At 46.7% G+C, this 18204-nt stretch overlaps 2 protein-coding genes across 2 annotated transcripts; one reads left to right on the top strand and one right to left on the bottom strand.

The window, feature by feature from the left end:
• Nucleotides 1–1474: 1474 nt before the first annotated feature.
• On the bottom strand, nt 1475–4952 carry TRIVIDRAFT_180219 (uncharacterized protein; the record flags this gene model as incomplete). Its single annotated transcript, XM_014100756.1, has 1 exon — nt 1475–4952. One exon carries the CDS (start codon nt 4950–4952, stop codon nt 1515–1517), a length of 3438 nt encoding a protein of 1145 aa, XP_013956231.1.
• Nucleotides 4953–5846: 894 nt separating this feature from the next.
• On the top strand, nt 5847–17113 carry TRIVIDRAFT_201504 (uncharacterized protein; the record flags this gene model as incomplete). Its single annotated transcript, XM_014100755.1, has 21 exons — nt 5847–9024; nt 9095–13249; nt 13341–13789; nt 13994–14082; nt 14115–14142; nt 14786–14791; nt 14936–14956; nt 15365–15380; nt 15580–15588; nt 15719–15731; nt 15784–15789; nt 15841–15853; nt 16152–16157; nt 16289–16302; nt 16440–16463; nt 16773–16800; nt 16863–16871; nt 16944–16949; nt 16985–16990; nt 17055–17067; nt 17109–17113. The coding sequence occupies 21 exons, from the start codon at nt 5847–5849 to the stop codon at nt 17111–17113; spliced, it is 8094 nt and encodes a 2697-aa protein (XP_013956230.1).
• Between the last annotated feature and the right edge of the window lie 1091 nt (nt 17114–18204).

Raw genomic sequence — 18204 nt, 5'->3', positions numbered from 1 at the left:
TAAATTAAATAATAATTAATTTTATAAATATAAAATTTTTATTATTTTTATTAAATTAATTTTAAAATTTAATATTATTTTTTAAATATTTATTTTAAATTTTAGTTTTTTAATTTATTTTAATATTTAAAATATTATAAATTAATATTTAATTTTTTTTATTAAATATTATTTAAAAATTTAAAGTAATTATTTAAAAAAAAGTATAAATATATAATAAATTATAAATTTTATAAATTAATATAAATTAAAATTTTTAAAAATTAAATTTAAATTTTAATTTATATTAATTAATAAATTAAATTAAATATTTAAATAATACAAATAATTATATTATTAATTTATAAAAAATATTAAGTAAATTTAATTTAAATATTATAATTTATAATTAATTATTTAATTATTTTAAATAAATATAAAAAAGTAAATATTATATATTTAATTAAATATATTTTAATTAATTAAAGTTAATAATTAATTTTTATTTATTTATACTAAATTACTTTTAGTTAATAATTAATTTATTTTAATTTTATTTTAATAAATTATTTAAATTATTTTTTTTTAAAATATATATTTTTTATTATAATTATAAAATATTAAATTATAATACTTAAGGTTTACTTTATTATTAATTTATAATATTTTTATTTTTAATTTAAATATAAAATATTTATTAATTATTATTTTTATTTAAATATTAATTAATTTATATTTTATTAATATTAAAAAATTTTTATTTATAAATTTAAATATTATTTATTAATTTTTAAAAATAATTATTATAAAAGTTTATTTTATTATTAATTTATAATATTTTTATTTTTAATTTTAATTTAAATATAAAATATTTATTAACTATTACTTTTATTTAAATATTAACTGCTTTATATTTTACTAACGTTAAAAAATTTTATATATAAATTTATATATTATTATTAATAGTTAAAAATAATTATTATAAATATAAATATTATTTAGTAAAATAAGTAAAATATTAAATTTATTTTAGTTTTAAATAATATTTAGCTTTAATACTTACTGTCTAATATATTTAATTTATTAATTTATAAAGTAATATAATAATATATAAAAATATATTTTAATTTAATATTTAGTAATAAATGTTTTATATATATAATAAGTTAAAATATAATATTTTAGTTAATAAAAAAAATACTTCATAATATAAAAAGTTTAATAAATAATATTATAAAAATTATATTATAATAGTAAACATTAATAAAAAATAACTGCTATTTACTATTATTATTAATAACTTATATAACTGAAAATAAAATAAACAATTAAAGGTTTACTTTACTCTTAACCTATAATATCTTTATCCTTAACTTAAATATAAAGTATTTACTAACTACTACCCTTATCTAAACGCCAGCTACCTTATATCCTGCTAGCACCAAAAATCTCACATATAAATTTAAAGGCCATTTACTAACCGCCAGAAACAATTATTATAAGGTGTGGATTTACGTATAAGAAAACTAAAGGCTCTATCTTGGCACAATGCCCTGATCTAGGGGCGGCGTTTTGAGCGTCGCTTGGTACGTTCGCGGCACCAGTGGTATATGCTCGCGCATGACATCCTTAAGATGTTCCACCAAGGAAATTTCCACCGTCCTCTCTTGGCCTCCCGGGTACTCGTTCACATCCACCAGGTTCAACACGAAGCTTGCCTCGAGCGCGTGCTCGAATCCAATACAGCCATCGTTCCGGGCCGTCCGCGGAATCAGCCGCAGGAGCATGTAGCTGTAGTCGTGGGCAACAGCCGTGATGACGTTGAAGCGCAGGTTGCTCACCATTGTAGCCCCGGGCCCGCGGTAGTTGCTCATCAGACACGTCTTGTCGCTGTCGGCAGTGGGGTCGCCCATGGGAATCATGATGCGGATCTCGTCGAGGAGCGTGTCGCCGGGCGTGGCGGTGTCGGGGTTGGCCAGAGAAACGGAGAATACGAGATCTTGACGTCGGCCGGTGGGAATGGAGCGGGCGTCCTTCTCCGGGTCGAATCGCTTGCCGACCGGGAAGACCTGCAAATCGTAGCGAGGGCGCTCGATGGTGGGTGTGAAAAAATCCAGCACCCTGTCCAGTAGAAAACCGCCCGGGTTGAAGACGACCTGAAAGGCGGTGGTGATGATGTCCTCGAGCTCCGGCGAAAGCACCTGTGTACCCGACGCGTGCGGTGCGACGCCAGACCAGACGGCATCGGCTTCTCGCCGTATGCGACGTCTCTCTTCCAGAGACGGCAGGGGTGCCACGGGTGGATTGGGAATCGGAAGAGACCAGGAATTTGCCACCATGGACTTGGACATGGCGCCGCTTTCGCGTTCCGGCCGTATCCAGAGGGCTCTTGCGCCCGGCTCTGAAGCTCTGGCCAGGAGCATTGGCAGCGTCTGAGGGTCAGTGGCGGGCCCGGCGGTGATTTCGAGCTCGCAGATGCGTTTTGTCAGCTGCAACCCCACCATGGCCGAAGTCGCGGCGTCAGCGCTGAACGTGACGATGCTGTCCCTGGGCATGTGCTGCTGTAGATTGCGGAGAAGCCTGTCGGAGAAGGCCGGAAACTGCAGGCATCGCACAGAGTTGTCTTTTCCCCAGCAGAAGATGGGCTGCACGTCCGTCGCCACCGAATCTTTCTTGAGAACCTCGTCGTTGCACAGGGGATCCGACTTGTCAGAGTGCCCGTCGTACGTAGTGTAGATTCTCCGGTACGAGGTGTGCAGCTCCTCGTCGTCCAGCTGAGCACCCACCGCAAACGACTGCTGGTGAGGCGGCTGCGTAAACTTGAGGCTCTTGAGGCGTGAATTCGGCTGAGTTCCGTGTGGGGAAGCATCCAGTAGGCACATGAGAACTCCGTCGGCAACGTTAGCCTGTCGCAGGATGGAGGGCATTGCCGAGTTAGCCCTGGGCGGATCGTACTCCACCTCGACGCGCAAATCTGGGTAGTGGCTGATGAGGTCGGAGCGCAGTATGAACCCATACGTTGGTACGGGAGGTGGCTGGCCGGTGGCGGGCAGTGGACTGCGCAGGTACCTGTTGATGAGATGCTTGATGGCGGTGCGCGCGCTGTCGAAGCGGTTCTCGAGGTGGTTTCCCACGCTGAGGGCGCCGTCTAGAAACGCATCGAGCCAGTTGGGATCGAGGTGGAAGAAGCGCAAGCTCTCTGCAGGCAGATGCGACGGGTCCGTTACCAGGTACTGGGTCGGAATCGTAGAGAGGTACATCTTGTCTAGGATCCAGCCAAGCACAACGGCCCACTCGGGGCTGGACGCCTCGTTCAGCTCGTTGTAGATGGCCTGGCCTTCGCCCGCGACCTCGCCTGCGTCGAAGCCACTACCAAGTTCTTCGGCCGCAAGCTTGGCCTGCTCGTCGTACTGCGCGGCCAGAGCGCGGTTGTCGAGGGACAGATCGACCGTCTTCTTCGCATCGGCCTTCCATCGATCAAGCATATCTGGACTCTGCGATGGCACGAGGCCGTCTGTCTCGATTTCTTGGAGCTTGCCGAGCTCCTGGAGAATGACCGGCGCCGCCTTGACGGCATCGGCGCGGTTCTGATACGCGCCCAAGGCACGCATCATCTTGGCCTTGGCCCTGTTCATGGCCATGACGTGGATCTTTGTCCGCAGCTTGGTCAGGGAGCGACAGAAGGCGAGGTCGGCCATGGCGGTGCTCTTGCCCAGTTGCCACGCTGTCGAGTACGTGATGTCGAGGATGCCAAGCTTGTTGTCCAGGATCTGCAGGTCCATGCCGCTCTCCGACATCAGGCTCCATCCCGGCGAGATGGGGTGCGGCACCAGAGTCGGTGTCAGAACGCCTCGGTACAGTGCTGCAGTTTTCTCTCCGGTCTGCATTCGGTATGCGACTGGTGTGTAGCCGTCCCGAAGCCTGTCGATGATGACCTGCCGCGCGGGGTCCACCTTGAGCGTCTCTTGTGCGGGCAGTGGTGGCCTAAGAGGTCCCAGAGTCTCTGCAAGCTTGCGCATGGTTTTCTTGGCGTCAAATACGCCATGGCGGGCGCTCATGTAAGACCAGCTGTGGAGGGATGCAAGTGCCACGAAGCGAGTCGAAGACGAGACAGGCCAGGCCATGGCCTCGATGCCCTCGATTGAGACGAGGTGCACGTGCACTGTGGCCGCCTGTCCGTCGCTGGCCATGGGCCCGACACGGTGAGAGAGGACCAGGCTGAAATGAGCGTCCTCGGTGCCGCCAGACTCCGCCATGCCCGTGGTGTCGATGCGGCGAACGTGCGCAAGGTAGCCGTATCTGGACACGTCCGGCCGCTTCTGGCTGCCGCCAGCCGACGACGCCGATGTATCGCGGAAGAGTTCGTTGAAGAGACTGGGTCGGACGAAGATGGCATTGACCTTGTCGCCATCCACCTCAGCGGCGTCTGCACTGGAGATGGGCGTCAAGCAGCCGGCTAGCTTGGAAGCGCTCGCGTGCGGCACCGCTACGGAAAGGTCCGCATTCTGTTCCCATGGCTTGTCCGAGGGAATATCCTTGAAGAGGCTGGTGTCTCCCGTTAGATCCCCCGGCGCCAAGGTGAGCTCGTCCTCTGAGAAGGCCAGCAAGGCCAACCAAGGAACCCTGCGAGTGGCCGTCTGCCTGGCTGAGGTTGCCAGTCGCTCCCAGGGCAGATACGGGTCGCTGAAAACAATATGCGGCAGCGTTTCGACGGCGACGGGGTATCCCGCTGGCGGGTAGACGGATTTGATGGTGTTCGGGGCGATGCTGAAGCGCGGCGTGGCGACGGTGAATTCTTGCTCCTCCTTGGTCACAATGCTCGGGCTGTCTCTGGCACTGATGGTCTGCGTAGTCGCCACAATGTAGTCGCCGCCTTCGAGCGCAGGTCGGAAATAGGAAAAGACCTGCTGCTCACCCGTCGTCAACTGTGGCTGGGCTTGGGTTGCGGTTCCGTCCTTGACAGCAACGCCCATGAGAGATGCTCCCTGTGCCGACGTTCGCCCCAAGGCTTGAAGCACCGCATGCCGGGCACCTGGCGGAGCCACTATATCGGGTTGCGACATGCTGAGGGATGGCGGTGCAGTCTCGCCAGGTATAGCAAAGGTTGGCCGACAAAGTCGAAGACGCTCGAACTGGCGAACTTTCAGGCCCTGGCACGGTCGAGATGGTGAGAACTCGGAGTCAGAGACAATGAATTGGTAGGTAGACCGAACCACTCACCGACTGACCGATTTCCCGAGTCAATCACTAAACACAGTGCTGGCCGATGGCGTGGGAGCCGTGACGGCGCAATTGGTCTTTCATGATGTGACGACTTGGCCAAGCAAGGTCATGGCCAAGCAAGGTCATGGCGCTACAACACGGAGTACGTAGAACTTGCGATCCTTAGCTGAATCCAGGCCCCTGCATCCGGCGTGGTGGCGCGTGGGGATGTTTGCCGAGGGGCTAGCGAATCCCCATGCTTGTGAATTGGTGGAGAGCGGCATCAATAGTCTCCCCCGGTGGAGAGCGGTCGACATCAATAGTCTCCTTCCCCGGTGGAGAGCGGTCCGCGTCAATAGTCTCCTCCATATATCAGCTGAACAACGCCCGGGTCCCCGGCCATGGAGTCTACAGCCACCCCGGGGGGTTGAGGCAGGATTGGGGCGCAACCCCGGGGGTGAGCCCAAAGTTTGTACTACGTGAACTTCCTGAGAGCAGACTGGGTGTGTAAATGAAGTCAGCATACCGAAAAGACTGGCCACCATAACGTTTACTCGGCTGCCGTGTTCTTTTCCCACACCAGCTACTATTCTGCTCACTCATGCCATCACCAAAGCTTGACACTTGATGCTGCTTGCCGCGAAGAATTCATAACCACCGGGATCATGGGGGAATCCTATGGAGTTGACTCGCTCCACATCAACGTTGGCGACGGCGAGTGTACCGTCCATCTCCTGGTCAAGGTGCAGCCGACCACAGACGCAAAGTCCATCGAAAAGGCTATTCTCATCGACACGGGCTCGCCGGGCGCGTCTCGCTTCGGCCGCGGCGTCCTAGCAAGCAGTCTCGCGTCCATTGCCGCACGTTACGGCTGCCCGGTGCTGCAATTCGACGCCGTGGTCCTCTCCGTCTGGGATCCGGATTACTATGGTGGTCTCTTTGAGCTGCTCGGCGCCGAAGTCGACGACAATGTTCAACCGGGCCAGCGACTCGACAATTTTCGCGCCAGCTGGCTCAAGTACGATGCGCAGGGGAATCCGGTCTCCGTGCTATACGCGCCGTGTGCGCCTCCATCGCATGTACCAGAGCTCAAGCTGCTAGGAGATGGGACCAACAGGTTGATATTTGAGTTCCTCAGACCAGGAGCGGATCAGCCGATCCATATCAGTGGCTTCTGCAATTTTGTTTATAGCCCTGAGTTGCTGCTTGGTCGCGATTTGTTCACGGCGTCGGGCCCGCCAGTCAACTTTTTCAATTCGCCAGCGAGCTCTCCTTATGATTTACTGGCTAGGAATCCGCCAGGCAGAGACATGCCGGCCTTGTACTGCATCGCGGCAGACAAGACAGTCATGACGTCTCGAGGGCGTATCGCGAAAGCTGAGTCTTCGCTCGCGTTTGCCATCATGTGGGACAGCAAGCCGGCGTGCGTATCGTACTTTGGCGGCAGCGTCGCCGATGACGCTATCCAGTCGGAGCTGCTCGACTGGATCACGGCAGACCCTCCAGCCACTCATGTCGAGGGGATCAGCGTGACGACGATGAAGGTGGGCAGCCGCAGCGGAAAGCCCGTCACCATTGCGGATGCCGTCGACAGCTTGGCTCCCCAGAGCTTGGTCATGTTCACGGGGAGCAAGTATGGAAATCCTCGATGGGAGCTCATTCTCTTGCTCCACACTCTTCTCTTGTCCCAGCAGTCCGATGTTGCTCTATCCGGAACCGTTTACGCCACGCAATACCCATACTACTTCGTGAGGCAGCCGGACACAGCAGGCAGCAGAAGCAGCTATGCAGACTTCTCGGGAACCGGGCAGCTCTCGTATGACGCCTTTGTCCGCCCCGAAAAGAACGACCAGTTCCTCGCGATGCTCTCGGAATTCTATGACCGCATCAACCAACGCCAGGCGCGACTGGGACAGCCGGGCCTCGTCAATATCTATGACCAGTACTGCATGTGGGGCGGCGACGAGACCAAGCGACAACAACCCTCAGAGAAAGCGTCGAGAGACTGGATCACCGATCAATGCGAGCGTCGCTGGGCTCAGATATCCCCCATCACGTCGCAGTCTCATCCTGCTGTAGGTGCTGCTGTTCACGGATCCTTCCTAGATCCAGTGGGCGTCAAGGGAGCGATCGAGTACATCTGCGTCGAGTCACGCGATGCCGCTCGGGGGCAAGTGGACGGCGTGGTCAAGGTCAAGTATCTTGGACAGGCCGACTTGCAAAACCATCAAAAAAGTCGCAAGATCGCCGCCTTGTCCGAGTCTCGGACACCGTCCACGCTGGACACATCCCGGGCACAACAACACCCGGAGACCACTGAATCGGCGTCAAACAATCCAGTCCCCCCGGCCCCGGCCGCCTCGCCCTCCCCTCCACAGACCATGATCAACCACTTTCCCACGTGGAGTGAAGAGCGTAGAGAGGCTCTGGGTCAGGGCCGCTTTGACAGTCACAGTGTCGTAACGCTCAATGGCCTCTACAATTTGGAAACACTTCTCGAGCCTCCGGCCGACGCCCTCGAGGTCCTTGCCGAGGCGAATCCTCGCCTGACCACGCCTCGCAAGCCGTTGTGGGTGCATCCAGATCCCACAATGCAGGCCCGGCTTGGGGTATCGCGCCAAGTTAAGAAGCTCGACGCCACCACCACGTCGGCCATTGCAAACGAGCTCTGCATCGCGTCGACGTTCCTCGACGTAGAAGGCGGCGCGGTGGGCAAGCCCTCGGTCTTGGCGCCCGGTGATGCCGACTCATTCGTCGGCTCGCTGCACAATGCCCGGCTAGATCTGGCCTCGAAGCCCGTCGTCCCTGCTGCTGGCGAAACGCCAAAGTTTTTTGAGCTTGACAAGGCCGACGAGCTCTACGGCTGGTTCGCCGCGTCCGTCGGGGCCCGGAAGCTGCAGCTCGCGTCGAGCGCTAAAAACAAGATTGCCGAGGTGGAACTGACCCAAAAGCTTTCTTTCGGAGGTGAAATGAAGTTCGGAACGAAGCATCTCGCTCATAATTTCGGCCAGGACCCGCTGAGGGGTCTCAGCGAGGAGATGGGCGGCTTGGTCTCCCCCCAGAACCTTCTCGTCCTTGGCCTTGACCCCGGCTGCGATGCTCTCCCCGTGCGCATGTCCGATGTGGTGCCTCTGCCCGTGATGCCCGACCAAGCCCAGAATCCGGAAATTCTCGAGTTACTGGCCATGCCACTGTCCATCGACGTGCGTCCCGGCAGCAGAAACGCCATCTTCTTCGACCCGGAGCGGAGTTACCGGACCGTCGAGCGGCTCCAGTATACTGGTAATTCGCAGAGCGCTGCAATCATGACAAAGTTCCTCGGCGCTCGAATTCCCGGCATTAGCGTCACGGGTGTGAAGGTCGTCTCCAAGCACATCAGCACTTGGACAGTCACGGGGGGGGGCCACAGTGCCATCGTCGAGGAGCAGAGTAGCATCCATCTGGACTGTACCATGCCCTCGCTGGGCCTGAACGTGCCCGCTTCTGTTGTTCTGAGTGTCCAGCAGGGTTTCATCAAAGTGGACATCACGTTTAAGCAAGGCAATCTCCTCGCCCAACTCCTGTCGTGGCTCGCAACGCAGGTCGGCCAGCTGGATCTTGCTGCCCTCCTCGAAAGCGAGACGGCCAAGGTGATTCTATCCAAGACGCCGGAGCCCCGCAGAATATCCATTACTCTGCCCCTGGCAGCGGACGGCAGTCTTGGAGAGGTTTCGGCCGTGTCAGTGGACATTGAGCTGCTAGCTAAGGTTGGCACTTTGAATGACAATAATAGCATCCTATTCCTCTTTACCTACGCTTGGAGCAGGGTGGAAGGCAGCAGTCTTCGCGGCGCGCTTTGGCTCAGTAAGTTAATTATTACCCAGCTTGCTTAAGTGCTTTGAAGTTGCCACTGAGCTAAATCATACGGCGATAGAACCACCCCTTGGCAAGGAATCGGATATTCGCAAGCTGCTCCCTGATTGGGAAGAAGATCTAGAGCTTGTGCCCCTCAACAGAGACCATCAGGGCTCCTATGTCGACTTAAGAGCACTTGTTGCGCCTTCAACCCTGCCGCTAAAGCTGCCCTCACGAATAACCGAGGCGACAATTGAAATCCGGAGCACGGGCTGGGCTTTCGGTGGGGCTATATGCGGTTCGCCGCCGACACCAAAGGAGGACACAACACCCCAGGTTTATTTGGGCAAGCTCGGCGTGCGTGTGATACATTCTTGGAAGAGTGGTGCCCAGTTTATCTTGGCCCGGTTGGACATTGATGTCGGGCTGCTGCGGAAAGATGTTCTCAAGAAAGACGACAAACCTGGCCGGATCAGGGGTTCCGTCGTGTACGACGGACGCAAGAAGAGATGGCTCCTGGGAGCGGTAGTCAAGAGCTTTGACCTCGCTTACCTCTATGCCCTCTTCGCCAGGGAGACGAGTGAAGCCCTGACTGTGCTTCTCCGTTTCGTCCACGTGAGCTATCTCGTTCTGGCTTTTGAAAATGTCGACAGCGTCAGCAAGGGCTTCCAGATGGTCGGCGGCATCAACATTGGGTCCGGTCAGTTCGATCTGGTGTACACTTGTGGGCCGCCGCCAGGAGGCCAGGCCACGATGGCCGTCAATCCGTTCCGCAGTGGCCCCGCCAAGCCCGAGCCAATGCCAGAGACAGTCGACTGGGAGATTGCCATATCGACTCCGGGTAACAAGGAAGCCCGCAACACCCCGACGCTCAAGGAAGTCCTCGCTGTGTTCGTCGGCCCGGTAGTCCTGGGTCTTACGCTCGGCCTACCGGCGTTTCTGCTTCACGTCAAGATCGGCGATATCAAAGTTTCGGTACGGAGCGTGAGAGACGCCGCAACGAAAGCGCCAATATTATGCATTGTGGCCTCCCTCATGGTGAACGGCGTTGAGATGACCTTCATCGTCATGTTGGATCCAACCTCGGGGCCAAAGGCCCACACAAAATGCGTGCTGAAGGCAGCATTGCCCAAGATCCCAGAGCTAGACTTGCAGCCCATGGGCAAGCTCAAAGTGCCGATTGACGAGTTGTTCATTGCCTACGTCATCGACGTTCCGCCTAAGCCGTTCACCACCGACGTGACCAAGATGGTGGGCCTCACAGTGGCGGATCTGGCGCTTGCTAACACGGCACTCGCGCAACTCAAGATGAAGAGGCTCGACTACCAGAGGTTCAAGAACGAGAGGGATATGACGGACAAGGACGCAGCCATCGTGGCGGGAGGGCATATCTTCATCATGGGCGTGGATGAGAACAACAAATCTCGCGTCGCATTTGATTATCCTTTCGCCACGCCCAAGGTAGCTGCCAATGTAATCAGACCGAAGGATGACGGGGCAAGCGTGGATAAGAAGCCACAAGATGACAGGGCTAAAGACAGTGGCGGAAAGGACAACCTGTTTGGGCCCAAGCTGGACGGTGACTCGACAAAGCAGCCGCCAGCACATGCCGGCGACCTGGACGTGCCCGAGCCACCGTCGGACGATGATGAACCTGCAGCAGCTCCAAAGCGCGGGAAACAGTCGCCAAAAACCGGAAGAAACAGGCTTCGCCCGCCACCAAGGGCACGAGATGAAGACGACGAGGGCTCCGACCCTGGCCCGAGGCGGCTTGTAAAGGTCGATAAGGCCAAAGGCATCCCGGTCACTTCAGCTCCAGTCCTGGCTACTCCAACACCGGCTACCACTACTGCCCCGACAACGACAAGGCCGGCTACTACCGCTCCGGCAACCACAGCGCCGGTCACTACCGCTCCCACTACGGCAAGCACTAAGACCGACCAACAAAAACCTGGATCAAGCGGTCAGGCGCCGTCCTCAACCAAAGCTCAGAGCCAGTCTCATCAGGCGGACAAAAGTGACGTTTTTAACCCCGATGATGTATCCGACTCGGAGCTCAAGAATCGGAAGAGGCGAGACGCCATACACCCACCAAGCAAGACGCCTAAGCCTCCGATGCAAGTCATGCCTTTCAAGAAAGACACGGAATATTTTCTGATATCCAACGTTGGAATTACGTACGAAGACAACACACTGACGCTCTATCTCGACGCCAAGGTCATCTTGGGCGTCCTCCACGCCTCGGTCACTGGCTTGTGGATAGCCGTGACCTTTGACCGCGAGAAAGTCAAGGAGGATGACCCCCTTCTCGACAAGATCAAGGTTTCGCAAGTCCGGGGAGGGCTCAAGGGCCTCGTGATAGCATACAACAAGCCCCCGCTAACATTTGCTGGTGCCGGCTTCTTCACGGAGGAGACAACCTTTGTTCTGCGGCCAGGACAGGGCAACCTCGAGGTCCGCGACGTCTTCGGTGGGATGCGCAACTTCCCGGCAAACTACAACGAAAACGACCTACCCGGGGTCGCTGGGCTTGCCATGTTCAACTCGGCCAACCACGACGACGTAGTCCACAAGAATTCCGCCCGGACTATTGCGGGAGGCCTGATATTCGGGGTGACCAAGTTCCGGTTCACGGCAGCGCTCTTGTACCAGTCTCGCGAGCACAGCGAGTACAAAATCCAGTTCTACATGAAACCGGCAACAGTTGCGGGAGAGGAGCCCACTAGAGCGAAAACCCTCATTCTCGACCCAAAAAAGAACAGCACGTCTTCAACCGTATTCTTCTTTCTCAAGTGGGAGGGGCGTATCCAGTTCACCGGCGTGGCCCTCACGGGGCTGATGGTCGCTTTCGGGTACAATCTGCAGCTCCGCCTGCCGCGCGTGGACGAGGTTAAGGACTTTCCCCTGGTGGCCATGCATCGGGCGGCAGTATCGCCAACGAATCAACTCCGCGATCTTTGCTCGCCGGAGAGGGGTGGCTGGATCAAGCCGCTCGAAAATGAGATGTTTCTGGCGTTCGGAGCCAAGCTCGACTTCGCGCTCGTCCTGTCCATCGATACTGCCGTCATTGTCCAGTTCTCGCCCGAGTTCCGCTTCACCATCGTCGGCGTGGCCGTCTGCGAGCTGCCGTCGGTGCAGTGCCCCGTCAAGATGGCCCGAATCGAGTTTGGCTTCATTGCCACCCTGCACCCCAACGCCGGCAGTTTCAAGCTCGAGGGCGCCCTGTCCCCCGAGTCGTACATCTTGCACGAGAACTGCCATCTGCGCGGTGGTCTCGCCGTGTGCTTCTGGTGGCCCGTATCCGGCAACGGTGCCACCCCCGAGGCTGCGGCGCGCACCCAAGGCGACTATGTCATGACCATTGGCGGGTACCACAAGTCCTTTTCTGTCCCTGGACACTATCCTTCTGTCGACCGCCTGGCTCTCGAGTGGCGGGTCAGCGACGCCATCTCCATGCGCGGCGAGCTGTACTTTGCCCGGACGCCAAAGGCCGTCATGATGGGCGTCATGGTGGCTCTCACGTTTCGCGCCGGCAATCTTTCAGCCTGGTTCACCGCATGGCTCGATCTCCTCGCCAATCTCGAAACGGAGCGGTTTTCCTTTACAGGAGGCATCACCGTCGGCGTTAACTATACCATCGAGGCCTTCTGGGTCTCGACAAACGTCAGCGCCCAGTTGGGAGCCCAGTTCCACATCGAGGCGCGGCCCTTCGGCTGTCGGGCCCGCGTCGAGTTCTGGGTCTTTACCTTTGACATAGAGTACGGCGACACCAGCCGGATCCCCGAGTACCCAAAGTCTCTCCAGCAGTTCTACGAGCTCGTCCTTGGCATTACCGGGAAAAACGCACAGGACCGGCCCGCCACGGTCTCTTTCAATGCGACAGCGGGATTGCTCGCCCCGGCCAAGGCGCCGTCTTCCGATCCGACCAACGACGACAAGAAAAAACAGAAGCCATGGACAGTGCGTGGTGGGCTGTTCGTCTTCTCAATCGGCAGTACGTTCCCCGTCAGCTCCGTCCTCGTCGACGACCGTTCCGTGCCCGTCTCCAACGAGACACCCCTATATGCGAAGCCGATGAAACGCAGCGCGGAGACAGTCTCATCCGAAATTCACGTCCGGATCTTCAAGAAGGAATTCCGCGGACAGAATGGAACTCTCGACCCCGGATATGATAAGATCGGCTGGAACGTGGTGCCAGCAACCAAGGCTCTACCAAAAGGATTTTGGGACAAGTGTAAGTCTCCAAACTCGTCGTTGCATGCTTTCTACCCCCAACATCCACTTTTTCTTTCTCCCTTATGCTGATAATTCCCTTTGATTTTCAGACGAGGCCTGGAAAGACCCAGCCGCTGGTGGCAACTCCTCGGCCCTCAACGACGGAGGCCCCGTCTCGGTCAACCTGACAACAGACCTTGCTCTGACCCCGCCGCCGCCGCGAATCTCCGCTGACGGCCTGGCTCCGATAAAGGCGGGTGAGCAGCAGAAAGAGGACGCCCTGGACCTGGCCGATCCGCGCTTCTTCCCGAAACTGGAGGTGGCCAATGCTGCATTCACCCCGGCCAAAATGGGCACGTCGGCGGGACACTACGAAGAGGCTGCCCGCGCTTGGCAGCTCCCGCGCCCCGAAGCACAGGATCTGCTCGACTTCTGGGCAACGAGCCTGTTCTGGGACAATAGGCCCGGCGGTGGCACGAGTCCACTGGACGGCTCAATGCCAAAGATGTATATCGACAAGCAGGACCAGCTCTGGATGGCTGCGCCGTCCATCAATGCGGTAGCTTAAGCAAGCAGCACAAAGTCTTGCCCCGTAGTCGAGCCTCAACAATAGCGATGGTTTATGGATTAACAATTGACGTCCTAGCATTGCTTCTCCTCTCAATTGACAACGGTTTGCTAAGCTCTGCCTTTCCTTGTGTTTGCTCGTTAAAGGGCTAGGGAGTTACGGTCTCTCTGGCCTGGAGTTGCATTATAATTACAGGCAAGATTCTCTTTAGTTGCTGGACTTTTCGCGGCTGCTGCCCTACCCAGTATGCGAAAGTCTTGCAAGGGGCGCAGGCGTTTATTTAGGTAGGCTGAAATATACTCTACTCTAAATATAGGGGTCGTAGGCGTTTTCATCTAGGTAGTGTAGGTGTCACGGGCTGCAGCCCGAAGGGCCTCGAGCGGACCTCGGTCCTAACCCTAACCCTACCCCCTTTCGGCCCAGAGCCCAGACCTGAGCCCCAGCCAGAACCTACGCCTGTACACATATTAACAGGCCAAGAAAACCTTCTACGAAGAGACTTTGATATAAGAGGCCTAATTAAAAGAGGCTGCAGTATGGGAAGGTTGATTAAGGGTAAGGAGGACTTGGGAGCTGTAAAGACCTATTAGATCTGGAATATAGAGTCCGTGACCCACTTGGCGCCACACCCCCCCCATTCCGGCACTTCAATCCACACTGCTTCTCCCACAACCACACCATCAATTGACCAATTCTGGCCCTAGGTGACTATGGGTAAAGGAAGTCAAACCCAGGAGAGCTTATATAGTATTTGCCTATTGGCTTAGACCCCCCAGTTAGTGGGGGCGGGGTTGGTTTGATTTTATTTACAGGGATTAGGGACTAAGAACTATTAGATAGCATTTGCTTATTAGCTTTTAGGTTTATATAACGTCTCGTACCTAGAAGGCGGGCTTAGGGTTAGGCTAAAGGTAGTGTACGCAGGGTAATAAAAAACTAAATTAAGCCTAAGGTAGTTTTATAAAGTAATAAAAAATGTAAATGTAGTATAAAGTAAAGGTTACGCCCGTTTTAATTTAAAGTAAATGCTTAAATAAATATAAGGGATTTTTTAAAATAGTAAACTTATATTTAATTTTAATATTTTATTAATAATTAATTATTTAATTATTGTGATGTCCTAATCCCTATTCCTAGTATAGGGTAAGGGTTCCTAAGGTAATAAACCTAGGTTATAGGTTTATATTGGCAGAGAGGACAGAGAGTAGCTTTTAAGCAGTTGTAATTATAAATATATAAGAGTAAAATAAAAAGTATAATTTATATTTAGTTTTAATACTTTATTAACGACTGGTTATTTAAACTATCTGAATAATTATAATAAAATAAACTTATATATTCAGTTGTTTTTTTAAGCTTATATTATAATATCCCTTTATATTAGGTAAGTCTGTAACTTTAGTGTTAAGGCTTACTTTTTAAGTTATATATATTAAAGTAAGCTTTAGAATCTCTGATTTTAATTAATTATTCCTTCTGTATTTTACTTAAAGGGTATATACTTTTGTTTAGGTCGTAATATAATATCCCTCTTTTATTAATTTTACCTTTAAGACCTATATATAGTATATTAAGCCTCTGTGTTAGTTTTTAAGTAAATCTCCTTTTTTATTTTTAATAATACTTTACGGTGTTATTAAGTAAAATTAATAGTCTTTTGTTATTAAAAAATCTTTAAAAAATCGTAAAGTAGCGGTGTTTGTAATTAAAACTATTAGATTTTTTGTTATATTTTATTTATATTGTAAAATTAATAAATTGCTTTATAAAATAGCGCTTAGGTATAAAAGGTATAAGGAGTATATATATTATAGTTATATTTACAATAGAAATGGAATTTTATTAGCTAATAGTAAATGATTTTTTATTTTTTTTTTTTATTAGTGTTTTTTTATATTAATTTTACAGTGTAATATTTAGCTACTGAAAAGGAGTGTGTAAACGTTAAAGAGCGTTAGATAGAATAAGAACTATTATAATAATAGTAATAAGTAATATTATTAATTTAATAAATAAATAAAAAGTTTATATAATTGGTTAAGCTGTGAAAGTAGTGTAAGTAGATTAATATTTACGGGGAGCGGATGCTTTATAGGGGTGTTTGTTCTTTAGATAAGTTGGATAAAATAGAATGGGCTGAGTTAAAGGCAGTTATTAATGTATAGTCTTTCGGTGGGGTTAATATAATTAATTAAAATGCAGTTTTTAGCGATATAATCTAAGGTTTTAATAAAACTATTTTATTAATTCCTAAAAGTTAAAGCTTTTAATAGGTTCTTAAGTATTATAGGTGGGTCTGTATTTTTCCTATTAAACTAGGTATTTAATTCTGTTATTATATTTTAGGTTTTAGTATATAGTAAGTACTTTTTTTATATTCTAATTTTTTTCTTCTTTTAATACTATAATTTCATTTAAAATTAGTTTTTTAATTTTTTTATTAATTTATATTTTTTTTAATAATAATATATAAAACACTAAGTATTTTAGTTTTATATTTTTAGGTATTTTAAGTTTATAGTTAATTTCTCTAATTTTCTTTAAAATTTTAAATAATCTAATTTTCCTAAAGTTTAACTTATCGTTTAGTTGGTTTATTTTAATATTTAGTATTTTATAGCCTTATAAATGTTAAATTAAGTAAACTATATTTCCCTTCTAAAAGGTTAGTTTTTTAATTTTATTTTAGTCTATATAGTGTTTTATGCAGTTTTATATAAGTTTAAGTTAAGTGTATAATTCTTTATATAGATTAACTATAAGTTTTACTTATATTTATGTTTTATTAATATTTAATCCTTTAAAAGGGGGTCTATATATTAAAGGTATATATTTATAAAGTGTATAAAACGGTATTAGCTTAGTAAATTTAGATTTTATATTATTATAATAAAACTAAGCGAAAGGTAACTTTTTAGTTTAATTATTTTATTTAAGATTAATATAATATTATAAGTATTATTTAATAATTTAGTTTATTTTTTTTATTTATTTATCTGTCTGTAGGTAGTAAATAGTGCTAAGTTTATAGTTAACTTTAAGTCTTATTATTAGTTTTTATTAGAATTTAAAGGTAAATATTTATCCTCTGTTTAAAATAATTTCTTTTAATAAACTGTAATTAGCTGCTATTATCTTAATATAGGTATATGTAAGATCTTCTGCATTATATAACTTTTTATACAGCAGAAAGTATACTTACTTTATAAATTTATTTACTACTATAAAAATACTATTGTAAATAACCTTTATAAAGGGTTTTTGTAATAGTAATAGGTCTATAATATAGTTAAATATAATAACTTCCTAGGGTAATTTTAGAATCGGTAAAGGTTGCAGTATCTTATATAGTTTATATTATTTATACTTTATTCATTAGTATTTATTATATATTAATATAATATTAGCTGCTATTTTTTTTATTTTTTAAAATAAGTAGATAGTGTATATTTATTAGTTTATAGTTGTGATTCTTTAGTGTCTAAACTGAAGATATTTATAAATGTATTTTATAACTTTCTTCTGTAGGTCTAGGGGTACCCAGTACTTAGTTTTAACTATTAGTTATCTTTCTTTAAGTATAACTTATAAAGGGAACTTATTTTTTACTTAATCTTTAATATATTCTTTAATTTCTTTTAATATTTTATTGTATTTTTTAACTTAGTATATTATATATAATTCTTTTTATTTATAATTACCTTCTGTATTTTTTTAAAGGATTTATATTTAATAGTCTAGTATTTTCTAAAAGTAGTTAAGTCTTTAGCTTAGGGTGTTAGTATATCTGTTTTTTTTTTCCTTTACAGTATATTAGTTTATATTTATAGTCTAAGAGAAATTTAAAGTATTTTAATTATCGTTATAATAATTTCTAAGTAGTAGTAAAGAATGTAATGTTTTTATAGTCGGTGTAGATTTTAATTTTATATTTGTTTTTTTAACAGTAGTGGCTTTATTTATTTATATAGTCTTTTATTTTTAGAAATTCTTTATTGTAGATAGGGTAATATATTTTAGTATTATTTAGTTTTCTAAAGTAAAAGGCTATAGGGTGGAGTTTTTTATTATTGCTAAGTTAACTTATTACTCCTTTTATTATATATTCTAATATATTTATTTTAATAATAATAGGTTTATTAGGATTATATATTACTAAAACAGGTGCTAAAGTTACTATATCTTTTAACGCTTAAAATATTTATTTTATTTCTTTAGTTAGCTTAAAGGTTTTTCTTTTTTTTATTATATTAGTTAATGGGGTAGCTATTTTAAAGAATCCTTTAATAAATTATTAGTAGTAATTTATAAGTTTAAAGAAGCTTTATATTTTTTTAACGGAGTTAAAAGGCTTTTAGTTTTAGATTGCAGTAACTTTTTTAAGGTTTATTTTTACTTTTTTAAAT

This window comes from Trichoderma virens (genome assembly GCF_000170995.1).
Source record: "Trichoderma virens Gv29-8 chromosome Unknown TRIVIscaffold_41, whole genome shotgun sequence".
In the NCBI taxonomy this organism is placed as follows: Eukaryota; Fungi; Ascomycota; class Sordariomycetes; order Hypocreales; family Hypocreaceae; genus Trichoderma; species Trichoderma virens.
The sequence above is the reverse complement of the archived record's forward strand: the minus strand, read 5'-3'. Positions and strand labels throughout refer to the sequence as shown.